Source organism: Aulostomus chinensis, chromosome 9 (assembly GCF_037954235.1).
Source record: "Aulostomus chinensis isolate RoL2024-O1b breed Wild chromosome 9, RoL_Achi_v1.0, whole genome shotgun sequence".
Classification (NCBI taxonomy): domain Eukaryota; kingdom Metazoa; phylum Chordata; class Actinopteri; order Syngnathiformes; family Aulostomidae; genus Aulostomus; species Aulostomus chinensis.
This window is the reverse complement of record NC_141328.1, coordinates 6,159,734-6,174,702: the sequence shown is the minus strand read 5'-3', so window position 1 is coordinate 6,174,702 and position 14,969 is coordinate 6,159,734. Positions and strand designations below refer to the sequence as shown.

Genomic DNA, 14,969 nt, shown 5'->3' with positions numbered 1-14,969 from the left:
TTACGAAGTAGTTTGTAATTAATAACTTGCAAAAGGAAATTACCCAAAGCACCCCACCTGGTAAAGGCTTGATGAATGCAATAATGGTACACCATGATGTAAAGAAATGCACAAGATGAGCTGGCATTTTTGTGGTTTGCTTATGTCTTGAGGGGCCCGTAGTAATATCAGCCAGCATTGAAACGTACTAAACATGCAGGTGAGGCCGTAACTATTTTGTCAGTATTGTTCGGGGGGCCAAATCTGTCCTCTGAATACTGCTGTCCATGTACATAACACACGCAGCACAACATAACTCTGCGCTTCACAGCTCCACGGGAACTCTTAACGAATGAGTCCAGTGCAGGTTTTGAGATTGAAAGACCAAATTCTGACCGTGAACTCAATGAAACCAAAGAGAGAGCAAGATTAATTTGTTTTCTCTATCCCTTCCGTGTCATGTGACCTAGGGACTTTTTGATATTTGTACAGGCCCTCCTTAAAGCACAGGACGCCCCTCTTCTCCCTGTATCTTATCGATTCTACAATTTAGATGATTTTTTTTTTCTTTTTAGGGGAAATGTTTTTTTTCACATACTCAAAACATTCAGAATTTTTTTTTTCCAATAGCATCCATGTCATGTGACCTTGAAACTCCAAATTAGTACCAAATATTAGTGCTACTGGGGTGTATAGGATACACCTCTTTCTATTCCATTGCATTGCCACTAGTATTTTATAAGACTATTTAAGCCCAAAATGCTTTTTTTCATCCATTCAAAATGTATCGTTTCTTGTAGTAACTTTCATGTCATGATCTAGGGACTCCAGATCAGTAGCAGATATTAGTACTAGACTGGGACTATCTGACCCACCTCTTTTTATTGCACTATATTCAGTGTTTTGATGCAAAATTTATTTTTTGTATACTGCTTTGTTAGCTTCCATGTAATGTGGACTACGGACTCCAAATCAGTATCAGCTAGTAGTACAAGATGGAAAATATAGGAGACCCCTCTTTTGAGTAATTGTATTCTCTCCTGTATGTTATAGGAATATTTAAGTTATTTTGATATAAAAATTTCCAAATGCATATTTTCACATACAGTGAAATGCATCATTTCCTTCAGTCCTGTGACAATGGGACTCCAAATAAAAAGCAAGGTATAGGCTACACCTCTTTTCAGTTCATTTGCTTGCCTCCAGTACATAGATACTTTCGTGCAAAACACCTTTTTCAAATATTGCAAAACGCATCTGTTCCAATGGCTTCCATGTCATGTGGACTAGGAACTCCTAATCAGTACCAGGCATGAGTGCTGAAGACACACCCCAGCTTAATTCAATGCTGCCAATATTTTATATGAATATTCTAGTGTAAAATGCATTTTTTTTAATATACTGCAAAATACATGTTTTTTCTGAATGCCTTCCATGACATGTGACCTGGGGACTCTTTATCAGTAGCAGTTTAGTATTATGAAGGTGTAGGCTAGACCTAAGTGCATTGTTTACATTTTTTACATGAATATTTTAATGTGAAATGATTTATTGTTTACTGCAAAATTATTATTTTTCAGTTGTTTCCATGTTATGTGACAAAGGGACTCCAAATCATTACCAAATATTAATACAATACTCTGAAAGTAGAGGACGCACCTCTTGTCATACTATTTTGTTGACTCCTAGATTTATATGAATATTTTGATGTTAAGTAGCCTTTTGAATAAGCGAATGTATTTGCAGTGTATGTATGCGTCACTCACATCTGGGGATTTTGACTGTCGTGAGTCTCTGGCATCTGTAAAGTTTGCAACCCTTTTAGAAATCTATACACTGTCCACCTGTGGTTGTTTTTCCTTAGCCGTGTCCCATACACACGATCCCCTGGGCTGAAAATCCACACAGCTGAAAATATATCCACTTATTGGAGTATGCTGACTTCATACACATAGGAAATTCAGTATTCCAAGGTGAAGGCGGTGAATGATTCTGAATGAGTCATCACAGATGAGTACATATGTGGTTGGAAACTTTGAGAATACGCTTAGTTACCATGGTGCCAGTGAGTCAAAACTTACTGTGAGCATGAATGAAATTTCATTTTTAATTTGTAAAACAATCTTCAATAGAAGAATAGATTTAGAATAGATTAACCACATATACTTCCATTTGTGTCATTAGAATTAAATCTGATTACTCATTGTCATTTAAGTATTGATATGCCACTTTGAATTGATACCTGTTTAAGCGGTAGATATATATAAATATATATTTATATATATATATATTTATATTTATAGTATACCTCGTGTGTTTTACATCTATCAGGCTATGTTATCTTATATATTTTCCAGAAATAAACCATACAAGCTTGTAAAAGAGGATATTTGTTATAGGGGAAACCATGCATAAAAATTTGTTAAATGAGCTTCTCTGTCAGCTACACCACCTGTGCATTAATGCATCAATAATATCCTTCGATTATGTAACCTAATGCTCTTAAAGGGGCCGCAATATTATGCATTCTTCCAGGAATCCCATCCATCCATCCATTGTTTTTTATCGCTCATCCTGTAAGGGTCGCGGAGGGGTGGGTATGCGAGCCTATCCGAGCTGCCTTTTAGGCGAAAGGCGGAGTTCACCTTGGGTCGCAGGGACAACTCATAGACAGACAACCATTCGCACTCAGCCACGCCTACGGTCAATTTAAAGTATTCAATAAACCTAGTTCCCCCTCTAGCACGTTTTGGGATTGTGGGAGGAAACCGGAGTACCCGGAGAGAACCCACGCAGGTACAGGGGGAACATGCAGAGAGAACTCGGGCTCGAACCCGCTGCCTTCTTGCTGTGAGGTGACAATACTAACCATCGCACCACCGTGCCGCCCCTTCCTGTGATTATAATACCATATTATACCCCCTTTATACTACCTCCCTACAATGTTCTTTCATTTGAAAGACTGTGTTAATGGCAAAGTAGCAGCAGAATGTTCATCATTTTCAGCAACAGGTCTTACGAATATATAAAATATCCGAGGCGTCCTGAACGCAACTCGCCTCCACTGTGCCAAAGTGTTTACAGCGGCTCCCCTAGAGAAAGTAGAAGCCAACGCCCCAAAACTGTCAGCTCCGCCACTCCTCTGTCCATCTCCGGCTAACGAGTAGGGTGTCTCCGGAGCTGGTGTGGTCGTGACTAACTTCCACCAGGGTGTTTCAACAGCTTTCCATCAGGAAGGTTGACCAGCTAACCGGAGGAGAGCTAGCTTCCGCGTGCACGTTGAGACGTTTTAGTAACGTTTAGCACGAGCTCGTTTCTTCTGTCCGTCTGGAGAAACGACTTAAGTCTAACAAACTGCAGAAGTTCCCTCTTACAGAATGGCTGATACAACTTCTACCAGCCCTGGGGCGAACTGCCTGGAGAAGCTGAAAAGTTACGTGAGGACCCCTAAAGGTTTTATCCTCGCCGCAGAAATAGTAAGTTCACCGACTTCAACGTGTACATTCCTGTGAGCGCTTCAAGTTTACCACCGCTATTCACGTAAATGCTGCGATGATAACGTAATACTTTCACTTTAGTCACGTCCGCTGGTTATGATATATGTGCTACAAAGTCCGCTAAGGACTGTGATTCATAGGCCTGCAGTACGTAAGTGATTTATGTATAATTCTGACATATTTTCAAAAAGACAGCTGGATATTCTACTCGCCCATTTTGTTAAATCCTATTTCCATAGCCTTATATGTATATATGACCAGATATCGTTTAGATTATTGGTTATTTTACCTATATATGGGCATCAATCCGGGTTCCTGAATGATCTTTAAAAAAAAATAGCCACCTATATCCATCTGAAAAAAATGAAAATTAAAGTGCAAGTGATGAATTTTGACTACAATTTCCTGAAACGGAAATGTAATCCAATTTTAACTACAACTGGAGTGTCAGATTGATATTATCAGGATCTTGTGCTGGGATATCAGAATGATGGTGCTGATCCAGATTCCACGCCATAGCTTCCACTGGGTCATGAACCCGTTAATGTAACATGAGACGCCTCAGCTGCCATACATACAGTTCAGATTAAATTCTTGGGAATACATATAGATGTAATGCATTTTAAGGACAGTGTTGTTTACAACCCTTTAATGATGTGTAAACATAATGCTTAAAACAATAATGCCCATATTCCATAGAAATTAGCTCTGACATTACAATCAGTATAGATATGGACAAAGGTGAATTGATGTATCTCTGATAGTAATGTGTGTTTCAGCTCTTAATTTTATGTTTCAGCATGCATTTTCCCACTCAAAGCGGTTTTACTACATAGAAGAAGAATAATAGCTTGGAGTTGTTTAGGTATTAAAATCTGCTATTGAAGGACAAGGCCTTCTTCAGTATTCTGCAGTATTGAAGCACTCTATCAGGTAGTATCAAAGTTCAATACCCACCTCTTTGGATGGAGTGTGAAGTTTCATTGAAGTCTCTGTCATCAAACGCTCCTCTCTTAAACAGTCTTGTGTGTTTGGAATGGAAAGCATGTGGTTTGGGGGTTGAGGGATCATTCTCAGGGTTAAGGGTTTCCACCTGTCACTTGTGCTCCACTGTTTTCTCATTTGGCACCAAAGAGCCAAATGCTGAGCGTTGATGGCACATGAGAAGGTCATAACTGAACCCAGAGTAAAAGCCTCTCCACTTTGCTCCATTCTATTTAAAGTCTGTTATACTTTTTGGTGAAATTAAACTACTTCCTGTCCCGGAAGGCCTTTTTTATTTTCTCATGGCCCACCTTGTTTGCATTTCACAGCAGTGTGTTCTTTTAACACCAGTCACTCTGACCTGAAGTCCTTGTCAGCTTTTCACCAGGCCTACATTGTGGAGTATTATCGCCTATCTCACATTAGCCTGTTAGGAGCTGAAAATACCACAGTAATAGCACTTTACAGTGTCTTAAAGTGTTGTTGCATTGCCGAAGGAAAGGTTCCTCTCGTAACTCAAAGAGCGCATAAAAGAGCCTCTCAGACGTTGGTGGTCAGTGGTCCTCCTACTGTAAAGGCTTTTTTCAGAGGTAATGGAAATTCCGCCCTCTGTGTGAATTTTGGTCCTGGAAACAAAGAAAACCTTAGTACATACAGAAACACACACACACATCTCTTCAAGTTAGCTTCACGCTTTGCTCCACTTTAGTTGTTTTGTCTCCCTCCCCATCTTAACTACAGCATGATTCATGCTGAAGGAAATAATCTCTGATGGTGAATGCTTGAGTTGGTTTACATTGCAGGCAGTAGATTGAGGAAGTGAAACAGGAAAACAAATACCATCACTGCTTGTTAAGCCCGCTCTAATAGGAAACAACAGCCAGGGATTTTAGCTGTGGCTAGAAATCAAGAGTGTAAAGGAATAAATGTGCACTTAATGCACTGTCAGCAAGTTCTGACAACAACGCCATAACAAATGACATTTAGGGATGTTTTTTTTTTTCCATTCTGCCTGCTTGAGGCATGACCATACATGAGCATGTTTGAAGCTGCAGTACAACTCCCAGCTGATAACCTTATAAACTCAAAGTCACACGTTTTATGACTGGAAAACCATCAGATTTTTAAACAATTTCTAAACACAAAAATAAAAGGGGATGCATTTGAGCAAGAGAGAAGTAAAAAGCTGAAGGAAAGAGTGAATGATGAGTATTTGATTAAATGAAACTGAACTTTCCATTTTGCCCGGAGCACACATGGTATACATGTTAGTGAGCTGCAGTTAGTGCTAAAAAAAATGCCCCAAAATGCAAGTGCCTTCCCTAGCAACGGTTGCTGTTTAGGGAGCCTCGGCAGCTCTTAACTCTCATGTATCTGCTGACTATAATTAGCCAACTGTTCTCAACAATTTCCCTCTAGTCAGTTTGAAAGAGCAGCTCATTATACTGATGTGAATAGCTGCATCTTTAAAGCGTTCAACAGATCTGTTGCTGTGTTGAATATCGAAAGGTATCAACATCTCAGAGCCTGTCTTGTTGTGAGAGACTCTTGTGTAGTGGGTGTTTCTCTGTGTGACTGCGCTGCCCTCAGAGCAACCGGTTCTGGTGTGGATAGAGCCTCTTTTGTGTGTAACCTTGGCCTCAACCACCCCGCTACTCTACAGAGGCAGCCTGTGCCAGTCTCAAGAACACATGAACTACTGATGCATCTGGCTGGCTGGATGGCCGGCCGCGTGTTTGTGTAACAGTTGCGAGTTGTGGGCAGGGGAAGCAGTAGTGACAGATGCAGGGCTGGTGTCAACCCAGTTACATCATGAGTGTATCACATAGACTGCAGTGATTTGACACCTGCCACTAAGTGTGTCTGAGAATAAAATATCGCAATGTGCAGCGCATGCCTTTTAAGATGCGTCTCAGAGGCCAGTTTATTTAGGAAGCATTTAAGATTATATTTGTCACCAGAAAGCAATGTGGCGAAATGTTGAAGCATATCAGATTTGTTGAGTGGAAGGTTGGTGAGGAGAGTGGATCATCAGTCAGTCATCCAGGTCCTCTTAAACCTGAATCATCATGAAAGCAACTGCACTTTCTTGAATTTCTGGAAGATGTTGCAACACAGAGCCTTCTAAGATACTTCTGTTGAATGTTTCAATTATTACAGGTAATTATCAAGGGTGTCATCACAAGTTTCATCACAATACAATCTGACATCCGTTCTATGATAATTTTTATACCTAATATTGCCGCACTGCAGTTCCCTTCCATACTGGGGCAGTCGATATAAATGATGTGATGATGATGGGATTTCACTCTGTCTGTGACATTTCTATCAAGGTTTTACAATTTTTATTTTATTTTTTTTCATCAAATCTGACTGAAAGATGAAGAGTCTTTGGGTTTTGGACTGTTGGATGGGCAGAAGTAGCAATTTCAACACATCACTTTTGGGTCTGGGAAATTGATGAGCATTTTTTAGTGTTTTTTGATATCTTACGAACTGAATCATTCCTCGTTTAAATGTGAAAATAATCAGCGGGATAACCAATAATGAAAGAAATCTTCAATCGATCCATATTGTTTACATTTTCATCCGAATTGTTAACATACCTGCTGATGCTTAAATGATTCCAATACAATTTGAACGTTATCATTAAAGTTGTTGCTGTTGGTTGAGGTCACCTGATGAGGCTATAGTAACACACACAACACTTAATACAGCCAAAAATATGCACAAATGTGTTAAAATTAAATGTGTTCCCAAAAAATTTATTTGAACTGTATATACATATCAGTGATATCTCAAGTTATGTTACAGCAGGTTCATGGTCCAGCACACGTTTTGGAATGTAATCTGGATCAGGATGTGGATCAGCACCATCATTCTAATAAATGGTGTCAATATCAGCACCTCTGTCAGTATAAGCACTTGAGACCAGTGTTCCGTCGCTAATCTGTACCGTGTCACAGGTCAACAGTGCACTGGTAGACTCGTAAGCTACATCATACTATGAGGAGATCTATCAGCATGGCGGGAGCTCACAGCAATAAATATTTTTTTAAAAATTATCCTGAATTATTTAAGCTATGATAATGATAGTGACAGCTCAACGAGCACCCAAAAGCTGTTTCACAAAGGATGGTTTTTAACCTTCTCAGAGGAGAGACTGTCTGTCCAGAGAGGAAAAGAATAGATTCCCTTTGATTCAGTTCTTTGTCTTATTGAGTTAAAACTATAATTACGTTATTATAACTGAAATATGTTATTTGTCACATGCTTGTGCATTGACTTGGAATGGCAGTCATGAAGACATGCTTAAAAAGAGGTCATGCAAAAGACGAATAGTGATGAGAACAAATATTCAGATGAGAATAAGAATTCAGATACTTAAGAGGTCAGTATGCAATTAGAAGTGCATGTTAGCCTAGGTTGGTTGTGTGTTTTCTTTGTAGTTTCACCCATATACAAAGACATAAACCATTCAAATGGCCTTGTACAGTTGTAAAGAGTGCAGTTACACAATATTATTTTTGCTGTATTATTCAAGTACATTCATCCAAAGGAATTTGGACATTTTGAAGATACTGATGTGGAACAGCAATAAAATTAAGGCATGTAAGTTCTGCAAGTAAAGGAAATTTAGAGTCTTAAAAGGGCTTTTGGGATTGAATTGTTAGCTACCACGCCCTCCTAGCTGTCATATGTCCATGTTGTTTGAATTCATCCGCCCACACAGATTGACAGAAGCAACAATAGCAGTATTGAGAGGCAAACACTGGTTCTGAGCTGTAGGCTGCCTTCGTGTATGATTTCTCCAAGCTGGCGGCATTTCAGTGGAATGGACTGAGAGGAATGCAGCCCTCCTCTCTCCCTTATAAAGAAAATTAGGATTTGGATTGGGTGAACACATGCTGTAAACCTAAGATGAAAGCAGCATGTGAGACTGAGTGCTTAATGTGATAGAGGGCATTGAAGTACACCCAGCTGTTCCACCCTAGTACAGAGAAAATACTCTCATTTTTGCAAAAATGGTTGTTGAATCAGAGGCTGAACTATGGAGCAACTCATCTTTGTTCTTCAGATTTGACTTGACACATTACTCTCTGTTCTTGAGCTTTTAGATTTGCTCCTGTGGCTCATTTTCAGCCGATGTATACACTGTTAAAAACAAGTAATATAAAATAAACTGAGAAGTAGGACTGAATGATTTGGAAAATATCTAATTGCAATTATTTTGACCGCTATAGCAAGCCTCTCTTAACCTAGAAAGGAGAAGAATTCAAGAAGCATAACCCTGAGGGACTGTGGGATATCCTTGCTAAATGCCATACTCAACAAACTGATGCACTACCTGGGTGCAACTATGAAACTTTTTTAAAACTATCAAACAGATCACACAGACAGAGGTGCGACCCTCAGATAATCTCTCACTTAAACAACTGGGTCAACAGTGAAGGGCCAGCTCCCCGATTCCTGTCTGAAGCAGTCTTTATTCCTCCGGAGGTGCCTTATTTTATGCTGAAAAACACAATTTTTAATCCCTTTTTCTCCTCCTTCCACCCTAATGTAGCTCATCAGTTTCATCATCATCATCTGCTATGCTGCGTCTCTGTACGGAGGTTACTCCGCTGTGGCCATCTGTGAGATGATCTTCGCCATGGTCTTCTTTGGTATATTCATGACAGAGATGGACAAGCAGATCCAAGTGATCAACTGGGTCTGGACTGTGAGTGCAGGAGGAGTTCTACCACTTGATCTTTTTTACAAAAATCTTGCAAACACACCAACACACTGCTTCAATCCTCTGCTTCCCTCTTTTGTGCAGGACCTTTTCAGAGCTGGGATTGGCGCCGTCCTTTACATCATCACCTCTCTGATCTGTGTGATCGGAGGAGCTGGGGATGGCGCTCGTATCGCAGGCGGGGTGAGTATCACTTCTCTGAAGTGAAACAGATCTTTTGCTCAACTTCCTGTGGGTAACTGCTTTTATGAATGAATTAGTTTTATGGCAGATATGTGAACTGAAACTCAAGAGGGGTTTTCTTTAAATGAGTTTAGTATGGGGCAGCACGGTGGTGCAGTGGTCAGCACTGTCTCCTCACAGCAAGAAGGTTCTGGGTTTGAGCTCCGGCTCCAGCATAGGGTCTTTCTGTGTGGAGTCTGCATGTTCTCCCTGTGCCTGCATGGGTTCTCTCCAGGTACTCTGGCCAAAGACATTAAGAGGGGACGAGGCTGATTGATACTCTAAATTGACCGTAGGTGTGACTGTGAGTGTGAATGGTTGTCTGTCTCTATGTGTTGGCCCTGTGATGGACTGGCAATGCGTCCAGGGTGAACCCCGTCTCTCACCTGAAGGCTGCTGGGATAGGCTCCAGCCCCCCGTGACCCTTAACAGGATAAGAGGTAGAAAATGGATAGATGGATGGATGGATGGAGTATGTGCAAACACATCCACATGCACACTCGCAATTTGTAGACACTCAGCACTATTGAGTAACATTTCTTCACTGAATATCTTGCGCTTCCTTCCTTCCTGTTTTCGTTTAGTGCACACTAAGGCCTTGACCAATCTTTAAAACGTTTACACCATCTTTAAAACTATTGAGCAAAAGCACATGATGAAGGAAATCAGGTACTTTAGTTAGTGGCTCAGAGACATTTCTTTAACCCCTCGTGAGCTGCTGCATATTCTACGGGAAGTTTGATTGCATTGTTGCCAAAAAATCAATGAATGAAGACAAGGCTGTAGACCAGACTACAGCACAGACTAGGGTCTAAAGACAAGACTAGACAAGAGCAGCATAAAGTGAGAATGTGAAAGGCAGCATGGTCACTTATTTTGCCATTGAAACATCTGATGTAATTTAAAAAGCTTCACTGGAAATAAAAATTAAACAGAGCTGCACAACATTAGCCAAAGATGCACTAAACGTATACGAGCTCCAAGTTGTTATTGGTAAAAGGAGAGAATTATGGAGAGCTGCTCTGAGTGCTGTTGACTTGTCTTGTTCCTCTCTGCTACAGAGGTAGGTTCAGTAACATGCCTGACGTTGCATCCTGTAGGAATTTAAGGGATTTCAAAATCAGTTAAAGGTCCAAATCTACAATTATGTGTTTGCCTCTATTTCTGTAGTTAATGTCTCATTTTCCTCCATCCATTTCCTTGTGGCTCTTTTAACCCCCAGCTGTGATACTTTTATATATGGACTCTCACTTGATTCATATGCAAGTTCTGGGGAAGAATGCATGACATACTGACATCTCTTTTTTAAAAAAAAAGGGTGCAGTCTACACCATAGGGACTTTAACCACTAAATAACTCTCTCAAGGATTGAGCTAACACAAACTCCTGGGAAGCTCAGAGGTGCATTGAAGAAGTATTGCTAGAAATTTCATAGAAATCATCATATTTGGAGGTAATGCATAAGTAACTCCAAAAAATCACTCCATAAACGGTCATTGGCGTTCATTGCCGACTGCCGTCATTAGCAGATTTATCTCAGAGGGATAATCTTGTCCTCAGTAGACCCCCATTCAGTTGTAGAGCTAAGCGCTCTCGAGTTGGGGATTAAGCTATGTTGTTGTGTGAGCATCATAGAAGTTGTCTGATTTGAATGGCTTTACTCATCGTCTAACACACATGAACAAGATAGAACAGGCCCATGCACTATTTCAATAATGACAGTGTCCTCAAAGGAAAACAAATGTCTCCCCAGAACATCAAAAACCGCAGTTTCATGCTAATGAAATGGCCACAATTTGTAGGTATTCAAGTTCTGCTATTAAACTTAATTCCAACAGAGGGCGCTGTATACAACTAGATAGACTGAAGGCTCACTTGATTCTTGCTCACTCAGCTGAGGGTTAGTAACTTGAAATTATGTGATCATAGAATCAGAGTTACTATACATGAAGGCCTCAAAAAGGGCATAGTTGACTTTTGATTAGTAACCAAGAGTGGACAGTTATTCATGAAAAGAAGAAGAAGCCCAAAACTGTCATTAGGCAGGATGATGTTATAAAAATGCATCAAACAATCTGCTGCAGAATTTCACACAGTCTCACTGTACAGTGAAAAGCTCACAGACACAAATCCTGCAGTATGTGGCCCCTGACTTACTTCATTCAAGTTAGAATGCCCCCCCCCCTACACTGCAAGTTCTATATTTTCAAGGTTTTCCATTTGTTTGTTGACTAAAAAGTGGTGCTTTATGTAATCAGAGCTGTTTATTCTCAGGTATTTGGTTTGATCGCTGGTCTGCTCTTCGCCTACGACACCTACACCATCTTCTTGCAAATCAAGAGCACCAGGCAGCACACGGCAGCTTCTACTGGTAAGACTCACCGCTCTTCTTGTTAATCGCTCTTGAAAAGCACATTTTAAATCGTCTTTCACATCTTTCACTTTCTCCCTTGTCTTTTTTTCTTGCAGATGACAGAGTTTAAACACTCCAACAACATTGCCTTTGTCAAATACGCAGCAGATGTGAACACAAGAGTAGATCAGAGATGATGATGATGGACAGTAAAAGGAAACGGTGGAAGCAGATGAAAATCCCTCTCGAAAAAGGCCACGCCTGAGAGGAGGAAGACATATCTTGACGTGACTGGTAGTCTACATCTGTGCCTGTACGTCACTCAAAGCCGACGAATACGAGGAATGCCCCTCACAAACCTCAACGTACCACTAAAGCTCAATGTTTGATCTGATAGAAAAAAGGGAAACTGTACAATACGGGCCGTGTAAAATTTGAGTTGGTGTCATCTAGCAGCTTGTCTAACATGAACTTGTACTTGTAATGAACTGCTGTATGGGTGCTTTAGGAATTATTTAACATCATAAATATGCGCTTGGTGAGCTTGTTTTGTGTATTTTTAGTGCGAATTGTTAGCTCTAACAACAGTTCCCTCTGTGCTCTTAAACATTGATCTTCAAGGTGCTCCTGATGTGAACCAGTGCCTTTAAATCTCACTCAGATGAGTCAGTCCCTTCATCCTGTTCCTCTTTAATTCCAAAATCCCTAACATTTGAAAGTCACAATCTTGTATCTGTTTTGTTCTAATCACAGTTCAGTCTGCATCCGTTTGAGTAATCATCCCATTACCATCAACCACATTTCTTAATTCGTATGCATGTCAGTGCCATCTCTGGTCTATTTTGATTCATGCTCAGGTTGATCATTCTTTTTAATGTTTGTAACACATTTGCAGGGGGCTGCATATTTTTCTGTTGACGTTTTGTACAGCGTAGCAAGACGCTCCACTTTTGTCTGGTTAATGTTTGAGCACGTCGTCTCCTGTGATGAGGCCCAGAGAACGAAATCAGTCTGTAGAGAAGACACGTTGTATGAATTTTATGACATGAATATTTTACAATGATTCAAATATTTTTTCCTCAGTTCTGTTGTGGTTATTTGTTATAATTCAACATTGCCTTATTTTTTTTTCTAACATGCTTTTCAAGAATCTGTAGTGTTATTTCAAAATTCAAAGCAGCTGTGCTTTGGGGAAATAAAAGCCATTGTTACAACAAAGAAAATCTGTTTCTGTAGTTTACATTCTACACTTCTCTAATCTATGAAATCCTGCAGTTTATTCAACAAGAACAAGAATGTGATTGTTGGGTTGTATTCTCACAGGTGACCACTAGATGGTAGCAGATCCCTTCTCATGATTTGAAATGAATCAATCCATTTTGATCTTCCGTCCCTCGCATCAGGAATAACTGGCAGAGTTAAATCAGGTTGATAGAATAGTTATTGTGATTTTGGTTGTTGATGCTAAGATATGATCAGACAGGTGTCGACTGGCCCGAGTGCCTCTCTCTTATCATTTTGAACTATTTGTTATTTATTGTTAAAGACAAATGTTTTGCCTGTAACACATCCTGTTGTCTCAAGTATCTGAATCACATTTGAGAGATCATTGCAAAAAAGAACGAGTGCTTCTGCATACATTCTCTCTCATCAATATATTTTGTTTTAATACATAAAAAAAGATCTTAGGTGAGTAACTGGTTATTGGATATTTGTACTCCCGATTATTGGCATCAGTTTGGTTCTCATGATTTATACCACACATATCAGGAGCACTTATTCAGAAGTTAAAGCAGCAGTTGTGTAATTCTGATTTCCTGTGAACCAATTTGAACCAAACTCTGCCAACGTGTAATAAAGTCCAAATATAGTATGAAGCAAAAAGTTTAGGGTGGTTTTCAAAAAAACAAAAATGAAGTAAAGCAGTCAGCTTCCTTGAGGACATGCCTGGTTTAGTAAAGGCCAAACTACAAAGAAGTCAGCCACCAGGTTTGTGGGCAGCAAGTTGAAGCAGTCAGGCTAACAAGGTCTTTTCGAGCGATGGCAGCAAACCTTCAAAATAAAAGCAGGAGTTGTAACGGTTTCGTCCACAGACAGTGAGAATGAATGAAACAATGGCCCAAACACTGGAACTTGAAATATTTATTTGTGCTCATAGGTTTAGGAGTGTTGGACTGAAACGAGTCTGAATTACCGTAATGATTACATACTCGAACAGAACCAAAATGCTTCTCATTTACAGGAGGCTGGTAGCCAAGTATGGTCTTTCTTGGCTGGTTTTAAACAAAAATAAAGAGAGGGACAAAAGTAAGCCTCTCTTTCTCCATGCTGATGAATAATTCCAATTTCTATCAACAAAGAGTTCAAAACAAACAGATATAAGAAATGCAACTTGTGAAACATAGCAGAGTAACATCTGCTTTCTTTTTTCTTTTTTTTTAAGCTGTTCAGACAACAATAAAACACCCTGAACTCAACTTTTAAGCTCTGCTTACCTCCCTGCAACCTCTGTGGCTCTGGAATAAGTCAGGACCAAGGAGCTCTCTGGGAAATAAGGCTGGTGGCTGACTGAAGCTGACAGTGACCTCATTCATTTCTTCCATTTCCTGCAGCGAATGAAAGAAAGTCTGAAAAACATCAGCAGTAACAAAGGTTCCAGGTCATGTTTTGATGCAGGTTTGCTGAGGAAGCAAAAAAAAAAAAACACTATATAAACAGAACAGGAGAGAAAGCATTTACATTATCACTGATCCAGAAACAGTGAGTCACCGACAACATGATGCACAAATGTTTCAAATCACCTCAATACATCAAAGTAAAGGAACTTAATTTTTCTCTATTTCTTTGTCAAAATGACTCCAGGCCAGGGTTGCTCAAAGGTTCAGTTCAGCCCCCAGATGAAATTAAAAAAAAAAAAAAATATATATATATATATATATATATATATATATATATATATACACATATATATATACATATATATATACATATATATATATGTAAATGCTCTAATAAGGATATTAGTAATTATAAAAAATGAAACATAAAATCATCTAAAACTTACAGAAATCGGTCTTGATGCTGAATTTGTTGTTTTAATTTTTTGTTTCACGTTTAAAAAAATATTTTTCAAAATGGGGTTGATAAATGTTAAGGAAAGTACTAATTTGTATGGAGATAAACGATTACGATAGAG

The 14,969-nt window shown here is 39.5% G+C and overlaps 1 protein-coding gene across 1 annotated transcript; it reads left to right on the top strand.

The window, feature by feature from the left end:
* The first annotated feature begins 3,045 nt into the window (after positions 1 to 3,045).
* On the top strand, positions 3,046 to 12,990 carry plp2b (proteolipid protein 2b). Its single transcript, XM_086213369.1, has 5 exons — positions 3,046 to 3,455; positions 9,028 to 9,183; positions 9,283 to 9,381; positions 11,695 to 11,791; positions 11,890 to 12,990. The coding sequence occupies exons 1-5, from the start codon at positions 3,357 to 3,359 to the stop codon at positions 11,901 to 11,903; spliced, it is 465 nt and encodes a 154-aa protein (XP_086069495.1). The 5' UTR covers positions 3,046 to 3,356; the 3' UTR covers positions 11,904 to 12,990.
* Positions 12,991 to 14,969: the final 1,979 nt, after the last annotated feature.

Coding starts and splice junctions, on each gene's coding strand:
- plp2b (XM_086213369.1), top strand. CDS start 3,357: ATGGCTGATACAACTTCTACCAGCCCTGGGGCGAACTGCCTGGAGAAG. Junction 3,456..9,027: donor TTATCCTCGCCGCAGAAATA/GTAAGTTCACCG, acceptor ACCCTAATGTAG/CTCATCAGTTTCATCATCAT. Junction 9,184..9,282: donor TGATCAACTGGGTCTGGACT/GTGAGTGCAGGA, acceptor TCTTTTGTGCAG/GACCTTTTCAGAGCTGGGAT.